This window comes from Vollenhovia emeryi, unplaced genomic scaffold (assembly GCF_000949405.1).
Source record: "Vollenhovia emeryi isolate VEMERY1.0 unplaced genomic scaffold, V.emery_V1.0 DF939125.1, whole genome shotgun sequence".
NCBI lineage: Eukaryota > Metazoa > Arthropoda > Insecta > Hymenoptera > Formicidae > Vollenhovia > Vollenhovia emeryi.
The window spans coordinates 2,034,215-2,051,130 of NW_011967241.1; the positions used below are offsets into that span (position 1 = coordinate 2,034,215).

Here is a 16,916-nt window from a genome sequence, read left to right on the forward strand (position 1 = left end):
CTCGTAGGGTATAAAGAGAGGCACATATTCTTCTAAAGCCAGATAATCATTAATAATTAGACAACGTTGTCCAGTTATTAGTAATTATCTGGCTTTCTTCAGAAGAATATATACCTTTCCTCAACGGTGTTATTCGCAGGAGAGACGAAAATTCGTGCAATTTTCGTCGCAGTAACTAAGATAATTTTAGCAAAAATCGATTTGTTTTATGAACAAAGTAACGATTGCTCTTACACACGACTTCTTTGCTGCATTAGCAAATTTACTTCTTTAAAACGTTTAATTTTGTTCAGCAAACTATAGATTTGCTGAATCAACTAAATCAGTTTTTTCCGTGATTGCACGTAATATAAAATAACTACACACGTTTGCGAGCACTGTTTGATGATTAAATGCAGTTTTTTTTCATTCGTTCTTGATTTGCCAATACACGCAAGCACGTTATTTCTAATACATTGCTTCATGATGTATTTAATTTTGCTAATTGACGCGATAACATTGATAATAGAATTCTGAGGAAATTAGGCTCGGATGGTAAAACTATATTTTCAACATTAATTACTGTTAGCGCAGTTATTGTTACGATGCTGCTTTGACGTAATATAACTAGTAAAGCATTTTGCCGCTTTTGCATTTATACCTTGAGCGTATTGTGCATTTAATAACATTATTTACAGTAAAATATTAGCGCCACGAGACATGCATGTACATTTGTATTTTGCCCGATGTTTTATAATATTTGAAATGAGTGTAAATAACGAGTAAAACATATTAGATTCTTTTTTGGAAATCTGTATCGATGTTGGAAAGATATGTAATCCATCCATGGCATCGGCGAAGCCAACCACATGCAAAGAAGCTGTACGGCGATGGGAGGAAGAAAATCAACAAAACGCAGCTACAGCGACAGAAGTAATCTTAAGCTTTCAGTGGCCTCCAATAGAAAAAATGGACAATGCGCTAGCAGCTTTGACGAATTGTGGAAAGCTTTCCCTATCGACAAATATGATCGAGAAGATTGCAGGTAAGAATTTAACGTATCACGAAATTGCGAAAAAAAGTGCCGAGATGACTTGTGGAATAAATGTCGCATGAAATTATACGACACTATGCGATTTTCTTGTTGAAATAATTATCGCTGTTGCTTTCAAGAAATTAATTGCACAATATTAATGCGTATCGAGAAAGCGACATACATTTTTGATGAATTTTCGAAGAATGAGCACACATGTATTTACATGGAATTTTGGAAATTATTTCTTTTTATAATCCTGCTGCTATTTTGCGCTGATTAATCAGCGATTATTCATGAATTATCGATTTATGCAAATGGCGATTTTAAATGCCGCATCAGAACTGATGCATATTCGGACTCGTGACATCCATCGAGCGCATAATGCATATTCAAGCGTGTGACTGTCTCAGCGACTGTACGCGACACATCGCGATGTAAATATGATTATGAATTTCACGTCATTACGGACGGACCCTGCAAGAACGCGCGTTAATGTCTTCAGTTGTTGTCACTTTACTTGATAACAAACAACGCCGTCTATTATAATGTCCATTATAATTTAATGCGACAATTATTCCATCGTTTAAGTCATGTTACATCATACACACTTTATCGAAATATACTCAATTTATCTACTGTACTTTCATTACTTATGTAGTATACGCTTTACAATTTGATTTTTGCGATTTAATACACGCGATATTTAATATTGGTGTGTAGTAAATTGTAGTAATGTCAGCAACGGCAGATTATGACGTAATAGAAATATTATGTTGTACGCGAATTTTAATTAACTTTTTAAATATATTCCACTTTTTTCAGGCATTGGGACTCTGAAAAATTTAAAGATCCTGTCATTAGGTCGTAATTTAATCAAAGGTTTCGCCGGTCTCGAACCTTTAGGCGATATTCTCGAGGAGCTTTGGATTTCGTACAATTGCATCGAGAAGATGAAGGGCATCCAAGCGATGAGGAATCTTCGGGTACTTTACATGTCTAATAACTTGGTGCGAGAATGGAATGAATTTGCAAGGCTACAAGAGCTTGCAAATCTTCGAGATTTAGTTTTCGTCGGTAATCCGCTGTATGAAAGTCTTGAGGTATTTATCATATCATATCATATACACTTTAATAAATTGTAAAAAGTAAATTTTTCCCTTTTTACATAATGTTTTAAAGAAGCAGAGCTGCGTTTAAAATATTTTAAAATAACATATACTAGAAAATTATTTCTGTACAATAGTAAAATAAATCATATAATTAGATGAATTTATATATTTTGTAAGAAGTTTAAATATATTTCAATATTACTGAGGATATCGTTAGAAATTTTCTAAATGTACAAAATTTGATGTGTTTTATCACTTACTTTACTCATTTTGTAGGTAGAGCAATGGAGGCTCGAGGTTGCACGGCGTTTGTCCAATTTGGAGAAGCTCGATGGAGATCCCATAATTCGAACGGAAGAAAATCCAATTCAATTAAATAAAACTGATACTCCATCAAGTGATTTGCTCGGTCAAGAATCTAGCTAATGTCTTAAATACTTTTATGATAAAGTAAATCAAATTTAATTGTCCATTCTATCTAAATTATTTTTATAAAGTAAAGATAAAATTTCTTTTATCCAGTAGAAATTTTCAAACCGGATTGTGACAACTTGAATTTTTATCTCTTGATCCACGATCCTTATCCAACTCTAGGAGTTAAAAATATTAACATGTTTGAACATTTAGCTTAAATTAAATCTGTAAATAAAATAAATGAGAATTATTTTTGTGAAATAAAAAGGCATATTACAATCTTTAGTTTGTGTAAAAAACGCATCTATGCGAATAACAAATAGAGAATTAACTATGTATTACCTGTACGGCAAAATATTGTTAATAAATAATAATAGTAAATTCAACATTTTCTGTTATATCTAAGTATCGTCATATAATACCGACATTTCCTAATTAACAATACATGGTCATACATTTCTGGTATATCAGAGAAGATTATTAATCACGCAAACAAACATTTATATTAATTTATTTGTCTCACGATACAAGATAGATCGTACATACCTTTTGGGTGGTTGAAAAAAGTTGGAAAAGCAAATAGTAGAGTTTGATTGGACTCGATGCACGAAATATATTGAGAATCAAACAGACGAATCTTGCTCTTCGTAATCGTATTCTTTTGTCAGTCCTCTTTTATTATACTTTTATTATAAGGCGTGCAAAATATTATAGTGTAATACGCGGAGCGCTCGTTCGTATAATTATCGCATTTTTTTTTGTATAATTACGTAACTAAGTGATACGTGCATTAGAAAAATTGACATATGTGCGTTTGAATGAATTCTTTCTCTTTTCTCTGTCCCTTCTTACGTCCTTAGTTTCTACATGTTTACTTTGTCTGTGTTCCAATTTTGTTGGCCACGCCAATAATTATAAACCCGCGACTGTGTTTAAATTGACACGCATTAGCTGCTTATGTATTCTAAATTATTCCTGCAAATTACTAGAAACTCAAATACATATTATTTTTCTTGACACGTTTGGAAAAGTGAGCGCATTTGTTCTTATACAATTTGTTCTGCTCTCTGAATGAGATAAAAATTTGACTTATCGAACAAGTTGACAAACAATTACACTTCGAAGTATTAATGTTAATTTTGCTTTTAAATAGCATTCGATTTTTTATCCAATTGTTACGAATACTTTAACATATGCCTCAATGTTAATCACGAAGGATTCGTCGGCGTCGCATCGTTAGAAAGACTACATAGAATCGCATTTCGTGTACTAGCAAATTAAATTTAATAGAAAAATCTAATACTGAGGGCGAAGTACACAGAGAATGTTTTTCAAGCGAAACGTACATTCAATTTTTAATAATAGTTATGCCTGAAAGTCAAATTAATGCTTCTCACATGCTCTCTGATTTTATTCTTTTCTTCGAAAACTGAAGAAATCACCGAGTAGAGCGTTTTCACAGAAGCGCCTTTGTTTTTTTTTGTCGCATTAGCGGTCCAGCAAGAAAAGCTGAGTTCATAATTTAGTCATTCGGGAGATTAGATGGTGAAAAGATAGAAAGAGGCTTTAGCCAATGACGAGTAAGAAAAATATCGTATATCGACCTTCTCGGTTTGATTCGCGCCGTCGAAGCGACGCTGAAGCGGCGCGGCTGCTCTTCGGGGAGGAAAAGTATTTTATTTAATATTATTATTAAAAGTATATTAGAACAATTTGATTTTAGTTTGATTGAGAAATATACGGTTAAAAGAACCGTATTAATGCTTGATGTGCTTTTGATTTTATGGATACATTAATGATATTTTATTTTCGATAACTGATTAGCATAATTAATATTTAAGTCAGTTCTAATGTTATAATTCGTTGTGCGTTGCATCGCTCGAAGAAAAAAGAAATTTGCATACCTTAACCATTGTACATGATTTTTACTAAAATAGGTAATTTAAGAAGATAGTAAAAAGAATTGTATTTTCCTCCCAATTTTGTCGTGAATCAATTCTGCGCAATCGAGGCGAAAGTTTCCACGAGTGGCCTCGATGACTTCCTCTTTTGTGGAAGCTGTGAAAATAAGTCGATTTAAAGAAAGTCATCATGTGTCGCATATATTTATCCTCGTCATGGAAACCCCGATTTTTATTCACAATTGATACCCGACAGACGAAAACCAGATCGCACGACCGCGAAGGGAAGTCTCGTCTTTTCAGTTTATCCGTAAACGTGAACACTCGTGTTTTTCCCCTAAGAAGATTCTTAAACTCATATGCGCAAGGAAATATTTCGACCTCCCTGTATAAAAGATGCAAGATAAAAGAACTTTACGGTCGCTCCAGCGTCGCTTCGGACTTGACGGCTTTTAAACATTTATCCTTAGCTACGTCACACCGACGTTTACTGTTTCCTGCATGCTGCATCGTTCTGCTCTACACATCTTTTCTTCGACACAAAAATAGTTTTGGTGTGTATATTTCTCTCAATCCTCTTTCACCACGCCTTTCCGTTTTTTTCTCCTTTTCTCTTTTTTTCTGACCCAACACCAATTATATTCAACACGATTTACACTGAAATAGATCTGACGAATCTTTGGGATGAAGGCTGGTAGAAAGATAGGCAGAAAGGTAGAGTGCTTGAGAGAGAGAAAGTGAGAATCGACGATATATCGCAGGGATGGACTTTCTCCTCTTCCTTTTCCTCCTTCGTTTTTTTTTTCATTGACTCTTAAGATTAGTGTACAAGTCTTGATAGCGATTGAGGTACAATCACCACAAATTTCTTCTTCTTCTTCTTTTTTCTCAACACGTAATACGCTTATGTCGTGGCGAATCGCTGTCTTTGCTTCTTCACAAAGTCAAGAGCCATTTTGTCGCCGATTCGAGTTTCCAGTATTTGAAGAATCGGATGATCTAAAACAAGAAGCGTATATTTAATTTGTAAGAGGTAATAAGTATCGATGCAGCTACAATATGAAGGTTATTTGAAGAAGATTATGTAAAGAAATTGGTGAAATTGTAACATTAAACATTTATTTAATTTCTAGTTATTGTAAAAGTTTTTAAAGAATGTATTAAATAAATTTGCGATTAAAAATATTCTGTGTATTTATCACGAATCGTCGTTTTGTAAATTTTACACTTTGTGAAATATGATAAATTCACTCACGCCGATTTTTTTGGTGCATAAGCGGTAGTTCCTGATGTTTGAGGCCGTGGAAATTGTCTATACTGGTGTTCGTGTCGGCGACGCCAGGAATAGTGCTGAGCCCCAGAAAAGCCTCGCCTGCGAAATCGTTCGCCGTGAGAACATCGTGATCCATTACCGTAAAAAGGACCATCGCATTAGGGTCACGGCACTGCTCCACGCTCACCGAACTGGAAGAAAGTACATGCGTACATTTATTGAAGGAAAATATATATTTTCAATTACTTGATATTTAAAATCGAGATCACGTCTTATAATATAAATTTAATACAAGATTATCGTTTAATTGCTTTTAACATCACGTAATGCAAAAGAAATGTCAAATTAGATGACAAGCTTCTTGAAGACATTACTTTTGTATATGTGAAAACATTTTATATTATTTAATTAAATATACGGCTTGAAGCATAATAAACTCACAATTCAAAACACTCGTCAAACATGGGATTTAGTGTTCTCTTTTTGACATTAGTTTGTTGCTCAGCGCAATGCTCAAACATTCGTCGTGGCAATAATTCGATTATTACGAAGGGATCGCTAAATCCATTAGGGTCTAACGGTATGACATCTCTGGCATTAATCACCTCGACGCAAAGAGAATCGTGATTCCAATAAGATCGTATCGTTAGAACACCATATTCATAGCTAGTTGTGCTAAGTTGGTCCTAAAAATCAACGCGTACATATATTATTATATTGTAATTAGAGACGTAGGTGGTACATTTAATGATTAAATATTGTACCATTGTACAAACATTTTATGCAACGTTTTTAAATTATTAAAAAGAAAGCCATTTTTAAAGATGGGAGTATTTTTAATCATGAATCAAAATATTGCTATTTGCTACGTAAAATAAAAGAAATAATTATGCTTAGCCGGCTAATTAATTTTGGATGTCGTATGTGATATACCAGAAGACGTTGCTGATAATATCGGTCGATCAAGAAGGTCGTATCCATTTTATGATACTGGAGGCGCTCTTCTGCGTTCATGAAACTCTGACGACGTAATATTTCTAGAGGCAAGCCCTTATCATCAGCGTTGAAAAATCTCACTAATAAGTCAAGCGCTTCGTGCAATCTCTCGTAAAACATCACTGGTTTATCCTGCGGGAAATCATATCTATCGTTATTATTTTATTATTCGTTTAGCATAGATTATTTGCCAAAGTATCGTTGAATATCATTGAAATAATTTCATCATATTATGAATAATAATTTTATCATTAGAAGAGAGTTTCATATTCATGCAGTTATGACAAGAACACGATTACCTCGGCATTACCATCCATTTGGCTGGCTAATTCACTAAGGACCACCTCCCAAATGTCCTGCAGAACGCGATTGAAATTTGCGGCTAGCAGAGCAGAGTTCAGTGCTGCTAGATGAACGTCCAGGTATTCTACAAGAGGAGCGATTGCCTCTGTAGTCGGTAAACTGTCGGGAGACCAAGCCAAGTGAAACATTGCCTTTTTCAGAGGTGGTCTCATCTATGTACAACAGACAAAACAAAATTGTTGTTATATAATTGCATATAAATGCATTATCCAAGTAACTGGCATTATGCGGTTTCATTTTAACGTCAAAATGTCATCCGAAACATTATTTCGACACGAAAATGTTGACAACGTCAGCTTGTGCTGGGTAGTTACTTGGAACTTTCCATCATAGATATATTTCCGCCACGCGCAGTAGACTATAGTACGATTAGTATGGCTAGAATGAAAGTTATAGTTCGCAGCTTTTCAAGACGCGTTTGTTAACATAGTCGCCGATAGTTACAGCGATATTATCGCGGCAGTAATTATGTTTGCAAACTAATAAGCGGCCCGTTTTAAAACTGGGATGTAAATTACGCTGCGCTGACTTAGTGACCTTTCGAAAAGAGCAGCGAGATACTCATCTAGAGATTGCGATAGTAAAGAAATTATGTATTATATATATATTACGTAACACAGGGCTGTAAATTATAAAACGAGTTGCATAAGTTGAGAAATCCAATTTAAAACTTAAGCAATCTTGATTTTCCTTTTATTTATATCGATATTTTATCACGGAGTACCTTAGCTCCGATTCTCGAGATTATTTGATTTATGAAGAGCAACATTTGTCCAGGAGTTTGTTCCAACGGTGTGATCATAGTATTTCGCCATTGTATTCGAACGGATTCGCCCGCTTGATTCTCCAAAGCTGTCAGAATCTGTTCCACGCGCAGTTCCTCGCCCAGGTCCACTAACCACCTTCTCACATACTCGAGACCATTGACTGCTACGCACATCTGAAAACAGGGTAAATTATCGTTTAACTCGAGCGTCGAATTAATAATTATCACAGTGCCCTCATATTTGACTCACACAACGCATAAGGGCATTTTAGTCGTCGTAAGTCTCGCAGTGCTATTAAAGATGGAAAGAAGATGTCAAAACTTTATGATGAAAATTTTGAGTTTGTAAAAATATATCTAATATATTTCTTCAGCTTTTAAAACACACATATGCAAATTAGTTCAGAATTTATGAATCGACCTACGATCAACCAAATATTTGACAATGCGTTTTAATTACATTTTCATTTATAAAAGTTTTGATCATTTCCTTATTTATAATAATAGCATACATTTTATTACGCTTTGAGACATTTGTCCATAATGTCAAGCGTTGGAAGCTTACCTTACCTGTACATACATAAGATTGCTTGAGATAAAAAAATTACATATCTGTTTCTAATATATTACACATATGCTTATAAGTATTACTTTTTACATAAATCAATGCACTAGTAGAAGTTGCATATCGCATCATGCTCCGCTTGCTCGTGTAAAGTTGTAATCGCATCTCATATTCTCATGGTTTAGCGAAACTACTTTGCGAAGCAGGAAGTGTACTACTGTTTGTATACTAAAGCGAAGCAATCTCTACCTGAGCGATTACCTCATCTGTGGTCTTATATGGTGTGTGCTCTTCATAATATCCGCTATCCGCCAGTTTCTGATGTGTTATCTCTGCGTAGTAAGCCGCGGAGCTGCATATCGCCTACACCAAATAACGTTTTGACATTACGTTATTGCAGTGGCATTACAGTATGTTTATACAACATATAATTATATACAGTATCTCTTATTATAATTTCATATTGAGAGAACTGTTGAGCGAAGAGTTTCACAAATCAACAAAATATCTCGGTAGTTTAAAGTATTGGAAATTTTATTCGCAATAATTTCTTGCTAGGGAAACATAAGCGATATATTGTAAATATTAAAATTCTTAAAAAATAATTATGTTCACTTACATCGATGACTTTCAATACGAAATTATAAGATCCAACTAGGTCCGGCCACGCTAGTTTCTTCCAGAATTCTTTAATCTGTGAAAAAAGAATTATTAATACTTTTTATTAAAAAAACCGTGACTGCTGCAGTAATTATTTCGTAGCGCGCATATAAATTAGGACGTTGAAAGTAATAAAAGTACCTGATAAAAGCACGCAGTGGCGTCGATTGCCGATGTGCAGTGTTTGACGAAATATTCCCCGGTGCAGACCCGATCGAGTTCCGCGGCTCTTCGCACTCTTTGAATTGCCTTGAGTTTCGCCAGATCCAGCCATTTGTCGATAGCTGGTCTAAACCACTCGTAATACTTGCAGATCGCTAGAGTTTTATGGTCCGATTGTGGCAAATTGTCCTTCATACTAAAAAAAAACAACAAATTTTATATGCAACTATAATGTTACATATTATATTCCTCACTTCTTCTTAATATAAACTACGTGCAACGTGAATGCGAGAAATAATTTGCTCATGTAACGTTCTTGTTCTTTAGTTATACAAAAATGTGTCAATTAAAAACAATATAATATTTTCACCATAAAATTGTTATTGAACATAATTTCAATATATTTATGTGTTAATATATTATAATAATCATATGCTAAAAATCTATTTTGCAAAGTGATCTTACCAATATAAGAATTAGCAAGTATAACAGATATTTACTTTACAAAGTCTTGGAGTGCCAGGTACAGTTCGAATATCGGCGTTCCTATCTCAGCACCGGGTGGTAGGACATATTCTTCATCTCTGTTTTGACCGTGCAATTGCAGACAGGCGGTGGTGACTCTAGCACCAAGCTCGTTATGCATCTGTAAAAGCGAGCGTTCCAATTAAACATAATCCGTTCGATCGTGTAGCTAGGCGCACAAGCGGAGAAGATATTACTTTTAATAATTACTTTATTTAAGCTATTGTACTATTATACAATGCTATTGTAGTTTGCGCAATATTTCTGAAGCATCGTGTCAGAGCTCGCCAAATTTTTGGAAATTTTCAGCTAACTAATTAAGTATAAGTATTACAATCTAAACTCTTTTACTAAGAAAGTGAGCTAAAGGCCTGTTAAGAGGTTTGATACATGCCTTTTTGTGAGATATTGTGTACAGAATTGCTTGTAAAATAATTCATACACGATCCAACATTGTGTCCAAAGAAACCGATTTACAGAATAGTATTTTTGTTTGTTATAAACATTTTACTTGTAAATTTATATTAACTTTTATTTCGCATTTTCATGTATAATTATATTTAATGAGCGACAGATAGGCTGCAATATTTCCCTACGAATTATTCATATTCTACTAATATGTCGTTTCAGTATTAATTAATATCTTTGAAATAGGAAATATTTAGACACTAACACCATGTCACGGCTCCTAGTCCTTTATTCCGTCAAATTTGTTTATCACACATTTGAACCATACAAATTTTATTAATTTGTTAATCTTTATGCTTTTTATATCACACATTTTATTCATCGGATTATGAGTGTATTTATAATAATTGAAGATAATAGTGAAAAATTACAATAACTTTTTATACAGATCGCATCTCTGTTTTTCTATTAAAAAATGTTTAATCGGATGTAACGCATAGAAATTGCATCTAAAATTAAATTCCGTTGAGATCGATTTTATGCGCTACTACGCATCGTGTATTTCGCACGGAGTAATAATTTGTTGGATTATATATGCATCGTTCAGACATTGCAAGCCCTGGCGGATTTGCGTTCTCGGCAAAATTTGTATGTAAAGCTATTAAAGTTCAATTTCGCGTGTTTATGGTAAAATCGTGTTACACGCTGACGTGCGATCCTCTGCGACTTTATTCAAAAGAGGTCCCGAGAGAGGTGCCGGATGTCAATCCCAACGATGTAGTTAACAAGGATAAACGGGAGTCGTGCTTGATGTGTACATGTAGCAGGTGGTCAGCATTACAAGACTTTTCGAGCGTCTTTATGGTAAACTGCTTAGAGAACTAGCTGGGGATATGCATGTTCGGAGAGTCTTAGGAATCTCCCTCATCCGTGCGATTACATTTGTACACAATTTGTCCGGGGGAGTTTCATAATTAATTCCCGGATAATTGGCATGTTATTCGGTGAAATATAAATGTGAAGTGAACAAGCGGAAAGGCACGATTCTATTAAACATTTGTAAATGTCTACGATTCGCTAAATTTGTTTCAATTCGATGTGATTGAATTTCTTGACGATGTGAAGAAATGCGATCGGATCGATAAGGAATTGATGAAGAATCGCGTTTCGCAATCGAACTTTCTGCCTGAAATTTTTCGCGGTAGAACTCAACAAGTTTAACGCCAGTAGTTGCAAAACTTTTGCGAGGGACTGAAGTTTTATGGCATCTATGGGTAAAATTTAATCAGGACTCGCGAGACGTCGGACATCGAAATCGAGGATGCGCGAGAGCATTCCTGAAAGTGTAAAAAATGTAAATTACGTGTCTTTTGTATTCTTGTTCGTCTTGCAAAAAAAATAAATACTTTTAAAACGAATTTCCAAGTTACGAATTCTCAATGATTTAAATTTAAGATTGACTGTACAAGCACTAAACTTTTTTTCTACATTTTCACATTGTTTTCTATTTAAAGTTTTGAAAGAAATAATGAAGAAATAAGTTCTATTTATTAAGATACATTAATATAAATACTTCTATGTATAGTTGGATATTCTAAATTTATTGTTATCCCAAATATATGTATATGTATAATTGTACTTGTAACTAATATTAATATAATATAAAAAATAATAAAAAAGAGTCTGAACATTTTTTAAACAGTACTTTATCTTGAAACGTACGTTTGCAAAGTTTTTAGAAACGTATTTTGCAATTTATTTTAGTTCACTTCTTATTGAACGGTGAGCAGCAAGTACAGATGTATTTCTCGTGATATATACAACATATTTTATTATATACAAATATATGATAAACTAATGTAACGAATACAAGATACCTGCCCAATAACAAATTTCACAATTAAAATATGAAAGAATATTTACAAAGTACCACAGAATAATATAATATCTAATATTAAAATATCAATTAGCTTCTAGGAATCTTATTTTAATGTAAAGTTGAAATTACTTTGTGTTTAAATACGTTGGACCTTGCAGATGCTAAAATGACCTATATACAAATTTGGGCCATTTCGGAGAATTGCAGTTTTAAGGAACAGCAATTACTATCGACTGTACTTTCTGGAACGATGCATTACGCGCTGATTTCAGTTGCTTTCGTCGAGCGTAACTAGGCAATCGTGTGTAACGAGAAATATATCTGTACCGCGGCTGAAAGTAAGTGCACAGAGGCAAATGAGTGGTGCGTCATTTGCTGAATTGGCGAGCGCATGCAATCGGTACGCGTCAAGTGCAGCTGTGTTTTGCTAACGATCCGGATGAGCGCATGCAATATGCAATGGTTTTTACTCACGAGAGCTACGCGATTCGAGGGTGTCATGAGAAATATACACTAACGGTGGAAAATAAAGAATTGTCAAATGCTAAATGGCACGAGGCAGTAGGGTGCGTCATCAGTTTTCTATCGTGATACCAAGAGAGCTTGTATCAACTCAAAGCAAACTTGCGTAAAGATAGGAGACGGAGAGATTCAACTATTGTATCACTGATGATGAGACGACGCTAACGCGCGTCATAACTGGTGTATTAAAATTAACGAGATACGTTTTTGAAATAATATAAAAACATTTAAAAAACACATTTTTCGTATCTGTAGCATAGTGGAGTGACGGCAATTGGAGTTATTTTACTCGGACGCTACTGCCCGTTTTGTGCATTTTGCGGGTATTATTTTTTCTTTGCGTTTATGTATGTAGAAATTGAAAAGGTGTGCTCTTCTCGTGTCAAAGAAACTATATATATAAAGTTTTAAATACTATAAAATCGCGAGCTTAGATTGCCAATCAAAATATATATTAAACATAGATTAATCGCTTTGAAACTAATGTAAATATAATATTATATACATACAATAAAATATATTCAATAATCGCTAAGTTGATAACGTCTACTCTTTTTAACTGTATACTCAAATAATCTTATTTACTTGATTTTATATGATACAGTTATGCTATGCGCAATAAACCAATTCTGTAATGCTTTTTGTCATTGATTTAAATATTTTTTTATGGGTATACAGATAAAAAATTGCGACGATTTCAACAGTTTTACATTATGCAGGAAATTCGAAGTAATAGAAAGAAAGAGAAAGAAAGAGAGAGAAAGAGAGAAAGAGAAAGAGCACTGGAGGCAAGAGTAAAAAAGAGAAATCACAGGAGAGTAGGAGAAAGAAAGTTTAATATTTTGTGGTGGCGATGAAAAAAGTACCTCGGAAGTGTTCTCCATGTGTTTCGCCACGTGTTCCGCCAGCTATGGACAAACATCTCGTGTACAGTAAAATCGCGCTGACCTGATGGACATTTATAATTCGTCGTCGCGCTTTTCACTCAACCTGGCCCCTTCAGGTCACTGCGACTTGTTTATTTACAGCGTGTCCGATGAGACCTTACCATAATCGTAATTATTTTACAACTTACTTTTACTTCTCTTCAATTGCGCTCGTTATTTTGTACAATGTAACACACATACTTAGTCTTTAATCGCCATTCATATCTCCATAAAGCAATATATCGTAAATTTGGGACACTCTATATATAAACAATAATATGTATTGTCATCTCAATGCAAGGACGTCGACCGAATTTATTTCTAAATAATTTTGATATCTCGTCCAATTAAATAGAGTAGCTTAAAACCAGAAATTCACTTGAATTTCTCTTCAACACATTCTAATCAGTGTTTCTGCTAGAAATTTGAATGCAGCTTGGGAAGGAATAATCAAAATCTTCTTTTCTTCTCCATATGAGATATTTTTCTATTCGCAAGCACGATCGACGTCTCGAATAAAGCGTTTAAGCCAAACATAGCACATCCAGCTTGACGACACAGTGAATAAAAAATAATGATGTGTCATGTGACGGTGTGTCTTTGACGTAATATTGTTGCAAAATCACAAGTAAAAAATCTATTATAAGTATCTTTTTATGGTTTGTTCATGAGGAACGTTTTTATCATTTGCATTCTTACCAGTTTTTCCAGTTGCTTGTAAACCGCTGAGAAATATGGCACACCATTCGTGCTGAAACATAAAATTAATATATCGCGATTAGACATATTTTTATGTCAGGATAATAACAATTTCCTAAGCACTGCGATCTCTAAACTCACAAGAAAGCACTGTTAATTACAAAACAATATTGTTAACAATATTGCTAAATATATAAATTAGAATAGAAAGAATAAATAGACGAATTAATACTTTTGTATTTACTAGTACAAAAAGTCTTCGCATTAATTACTTTTTAATTAATTACTTTTTCCCCCCACAAATATCTCTGCCTTTTAAAGCAGATTTCAGAAACTCTTACCTTTCAAAGAGACTATTGTAATATAAAAGCCCTTGTTCCAGATCGACTAGTAATGCGGTTACTAAGTTTGTGAAATCTTGTAAAACACGATCGATGTCCTGATCAGGTTCTTGATCGTGGCACATTGTCTGTTGTCTGGTGTCCTCGTACCTGCAAAATTAAAATTAAATTTAAATAAAAGTTGCAACAAAGTTCTATAGTGATTGGCCTCATATTTCTTTCAAATTTTATTTTTTTATAGCTTCAGCCTTATTACGTTTTGCCGCGATACTGTATAATTCATTCACAAACAAAACTGTTTACAAAATAAAGTAAAATAACAATAAACTTGATTTAAAAGTCTGTTCTATTAGTTCATTTCAAAGCGCCTACTTACCATTCTAGAGTCCCTTTTCTGAGAGCGGTAATAATTTCACCACGAATTTCCTTATTAAAGGGACAACATGTTCGGAAAGCCTTCATGTTTGAGAGAAGTCCCAAACATCTGCAGTAACAAAAATTGTTATTACATAATTTTATACATTAATCACATTTTAAAGTTATAAAAGTTTGTTATATTTAGCTTTGTATGTGCATCTAGTTTATCACGATTAATTTCTCATGTTTGCAATTGTAAAATACTTTATTTCAATATAATTTTACCTCAGCAGATAATCCAGCTTCGATATAGTCGGCCGGTACAAAGGCGGATACAGTATACGATGCTGCCTAACTTTTTTCAAAGATACCTCCAAGAAGTCATTGAAGGAATCCGCTAGACACTGCTCTGCGTCGCGCGACAGAGTTTCAGTGTGCCATCGATTGTCAAGTTCCTAAATTTGAAGTAGTTTAAGTTTATAATTGTTTAAAATAATTAACAATGGCTCGTATGATAAAATCAAGTATAATGAAAGGGGCTCAGAGCCTGAACGGGATTGTAATGTCCGGCAAAATTACTTTATTATCAAATGTATATAACTGTTCAGGCTGTGAGCCCCTTTCATTATAATTGCTTATAATTGTTATCGAATAGTTTCATTAATCTAATACTGTTCTATGTAAGACAGCAATATACAAGTTGCTCCAATGGCTCAAGTTTACCTGCAGAAGACGATGGAGCATTCGTGGATCGACGGCGGACTGCCGGGAACTCGCCACCCACCTTATTAAAGCCTGCTGCAACTCGGTGACATCACCTTGCACCGCGTGTTGATGTAAGATTGTCAGCGCAGTTTGCGGCAGTTCCCCAATGAAGTCTTCCTGAAAACCGCAAGTACGTATAAAGACACGTGCCCGGCCAATGATTTGTAAGATAATCAATAATCAATAATGACATTTTTTTATGTTTCGTGATTTTTACGCGCGCCCAGTACTTAATTCAATATGTTAAGAGTATATGGAGAGACTGTGTGTATGAGAGTTAATTTATTTATCTTTCCTTCTTTTTTTTAGAAACATTATGCCGGTAATTTGAAAGTTTACGATGACATGTATCAGGTAATATGCACTACACAATATATCTAATAAACGCGTAAATGCACGATATACTATGGGCAAGTTTACGTTGCTGTTGCGCTCAATATACGATGTAATATTTTTCGCGTAGACACGGCTTTCATTAAATGCTATGCGTACCCCTTGTTTGTTCATTTCATGATTAAGGAATATTGTGTACAGCCTTTCCTGTTGCCTCAGCTCGCCCCAATTATCCTCCTCGGATGTTCCGCGGTCCTCTCTTGTCGACAGCCATAATTTCAGTCTGATTCTACCTTGGATATTACTCCTTTGTGTCCGCGCCTCAAGTTTGTACCATTGATCCACTCCGGTGCTCGGAATATCCTATAGAAAGATAATGTACTATTAAATACTATTCTATAATTTAGTTATCAAGGCATAAGTTTTGCGCCGCAAAATAATAATTGCTATATTATTCAAATGAATGAACATAATGCTTGAAAAATGTATAACCGAAGACTATTCTATAAAGTTATGTAAAACAAATAAATGTTGGTTCACATAACATTCGGATTTCTTCGAAATAATTGAGTTTGAAAACTTGACAAGCATCTTCAGCCAATGTTTAAGGTTTAAATATTTTTTCATAAACACACATTTTCTAATAAACGTAAAAGCTGTGCATTTTCAGAACTATTAAAGTAACTGAATAATAAATCCATTATAAAATGAACATTTACCACCAGAGGGATGTTTACACAACCTAAGAAGTCATCCTGACTACCAGATCTAGCACTTTGCGCGATTTGTTTGAAAAATCGCCCAAGCCCTTTTACACCTCGTACTTCATTGAGTTTGATAACCGCGTCGAACACCGAGGACTCGTCATCGTGGTCCCTGGAATCATCAGTGCAAGTGTCGCAAAGCTTGGTTTAATTTTGGAAAACCTCACATAATC

The 16,916-nt window shown here is 34.3% G+C and overlaps 2 protein-coding genes across 6 annotated transcripts in view; one reads left to right on the forward strand and one right to left on the reverse strand.

The window, feature by feature from the left end:
• LOC105569242 (dynein light chain 1, axonemal-like) overlaps positions 1-2,924 on the forward strand; it is a 5,774-nt gene extending 2,850 nt beyond the window's left edge. The window contains exons 2-4 of one of the 3 annotated variants that reach the window (XM_012025538.1): positions 776-1,024; positions 1,838-2,115; positions 2,401-2,924. In XM_012025538.1, coding sequence (XP_011880928.1) covers positions 826-1,024; positions 1,838-2,115; positions 2,401-2,550 — 627 coding nt within the window. In that variant the 5' untranslated portion in view covers positions 776-825 and the 3' untranslated portion in view covers positions 2,551-2,924. Of the gene's footprint in view, positions 1-73; positions 1,025-1,837; positions 2,116-2,400 lie in introns of those variants that run through there. The other 2 variants (XM_012025539.1, XM_012025537.1) reach the window with 2 other exon arrangements.
• Positions 2,925-3,034: 110 nt separating this feature from the next.
• Positions 3,035-16,916, reverse strand: part of LOC105569241 (BAI1-associated protein 3) — a 78,387-nt gene continuing 64,505 nt past the window's right edge. The window contains exons 10-27 of one of the 3 annotated variants that reach the window (XM_012025533.1): positions 16,699-16,855; positions 16,139-16,342; positions 15,605-15,763; positions 15,167-15,336; positions 14,901-15,008; positions 14,525-14,674; positions 14,184-14,235; positions 13,425-13,466; positions 9,725-9,870; positions 9,204-9,420; positions 9,022-9,096; positions 8,652-8,765; positions 7,796-8,011; positions 7,008-7,223; positions 6,646-6,840; positions 6,154-6,398; positions 5,695-5,903; positions 3,035-5,438 (exon numbers count right to left, since the gene is read on the reverse strand). In XM_012025533.1, coding sequence (XP_011880923.1) covers positions 5,344-5,438; positions 5,695-5,903; positions 6,154-6,398; positions 6,646-6,840; positions 7,008-7,223; positions 7,796-8,011; positions 8,652-8,765; positions 9,022-9,096; positions 9,204-9,420; positions 9,725-9,870; positions 13,425-13,466; positions 14,184-14,235; positions 14,525-14,674; positions 14,901-15,008; positions 15,167-15,336; positions 15,605-15,763; positions 16,139-16,342; positions 16,699-16,855 — 2,770 coding nt within the window. In that variant the 3' untranslated portion in view covers positions 3,035-5,343. The remainder of the gene's footprint in view (positions 5,439-5,694; positions 5,904-6,153; positions 6,399-6,645; positions 6,841-7,007; positions 7,224-7,795; positions 8,012-8,651; positions 8,766-9,021; positions 9,097-9,203; positions 9,421-9,724; positions 9,871-13,424; positions 13,467-14,183; positions 14,236-14,524; positions 14,675-14,900; positions 15,009-15,166; positions 15,337-15,604; positions 15,764-16,138; positions 16,343-16,698; positions 16,856-16,916) is intronic. The other 2 variants (XM_012025534.1, XM_012025535.1) reach the window with 2 other exon arrangements.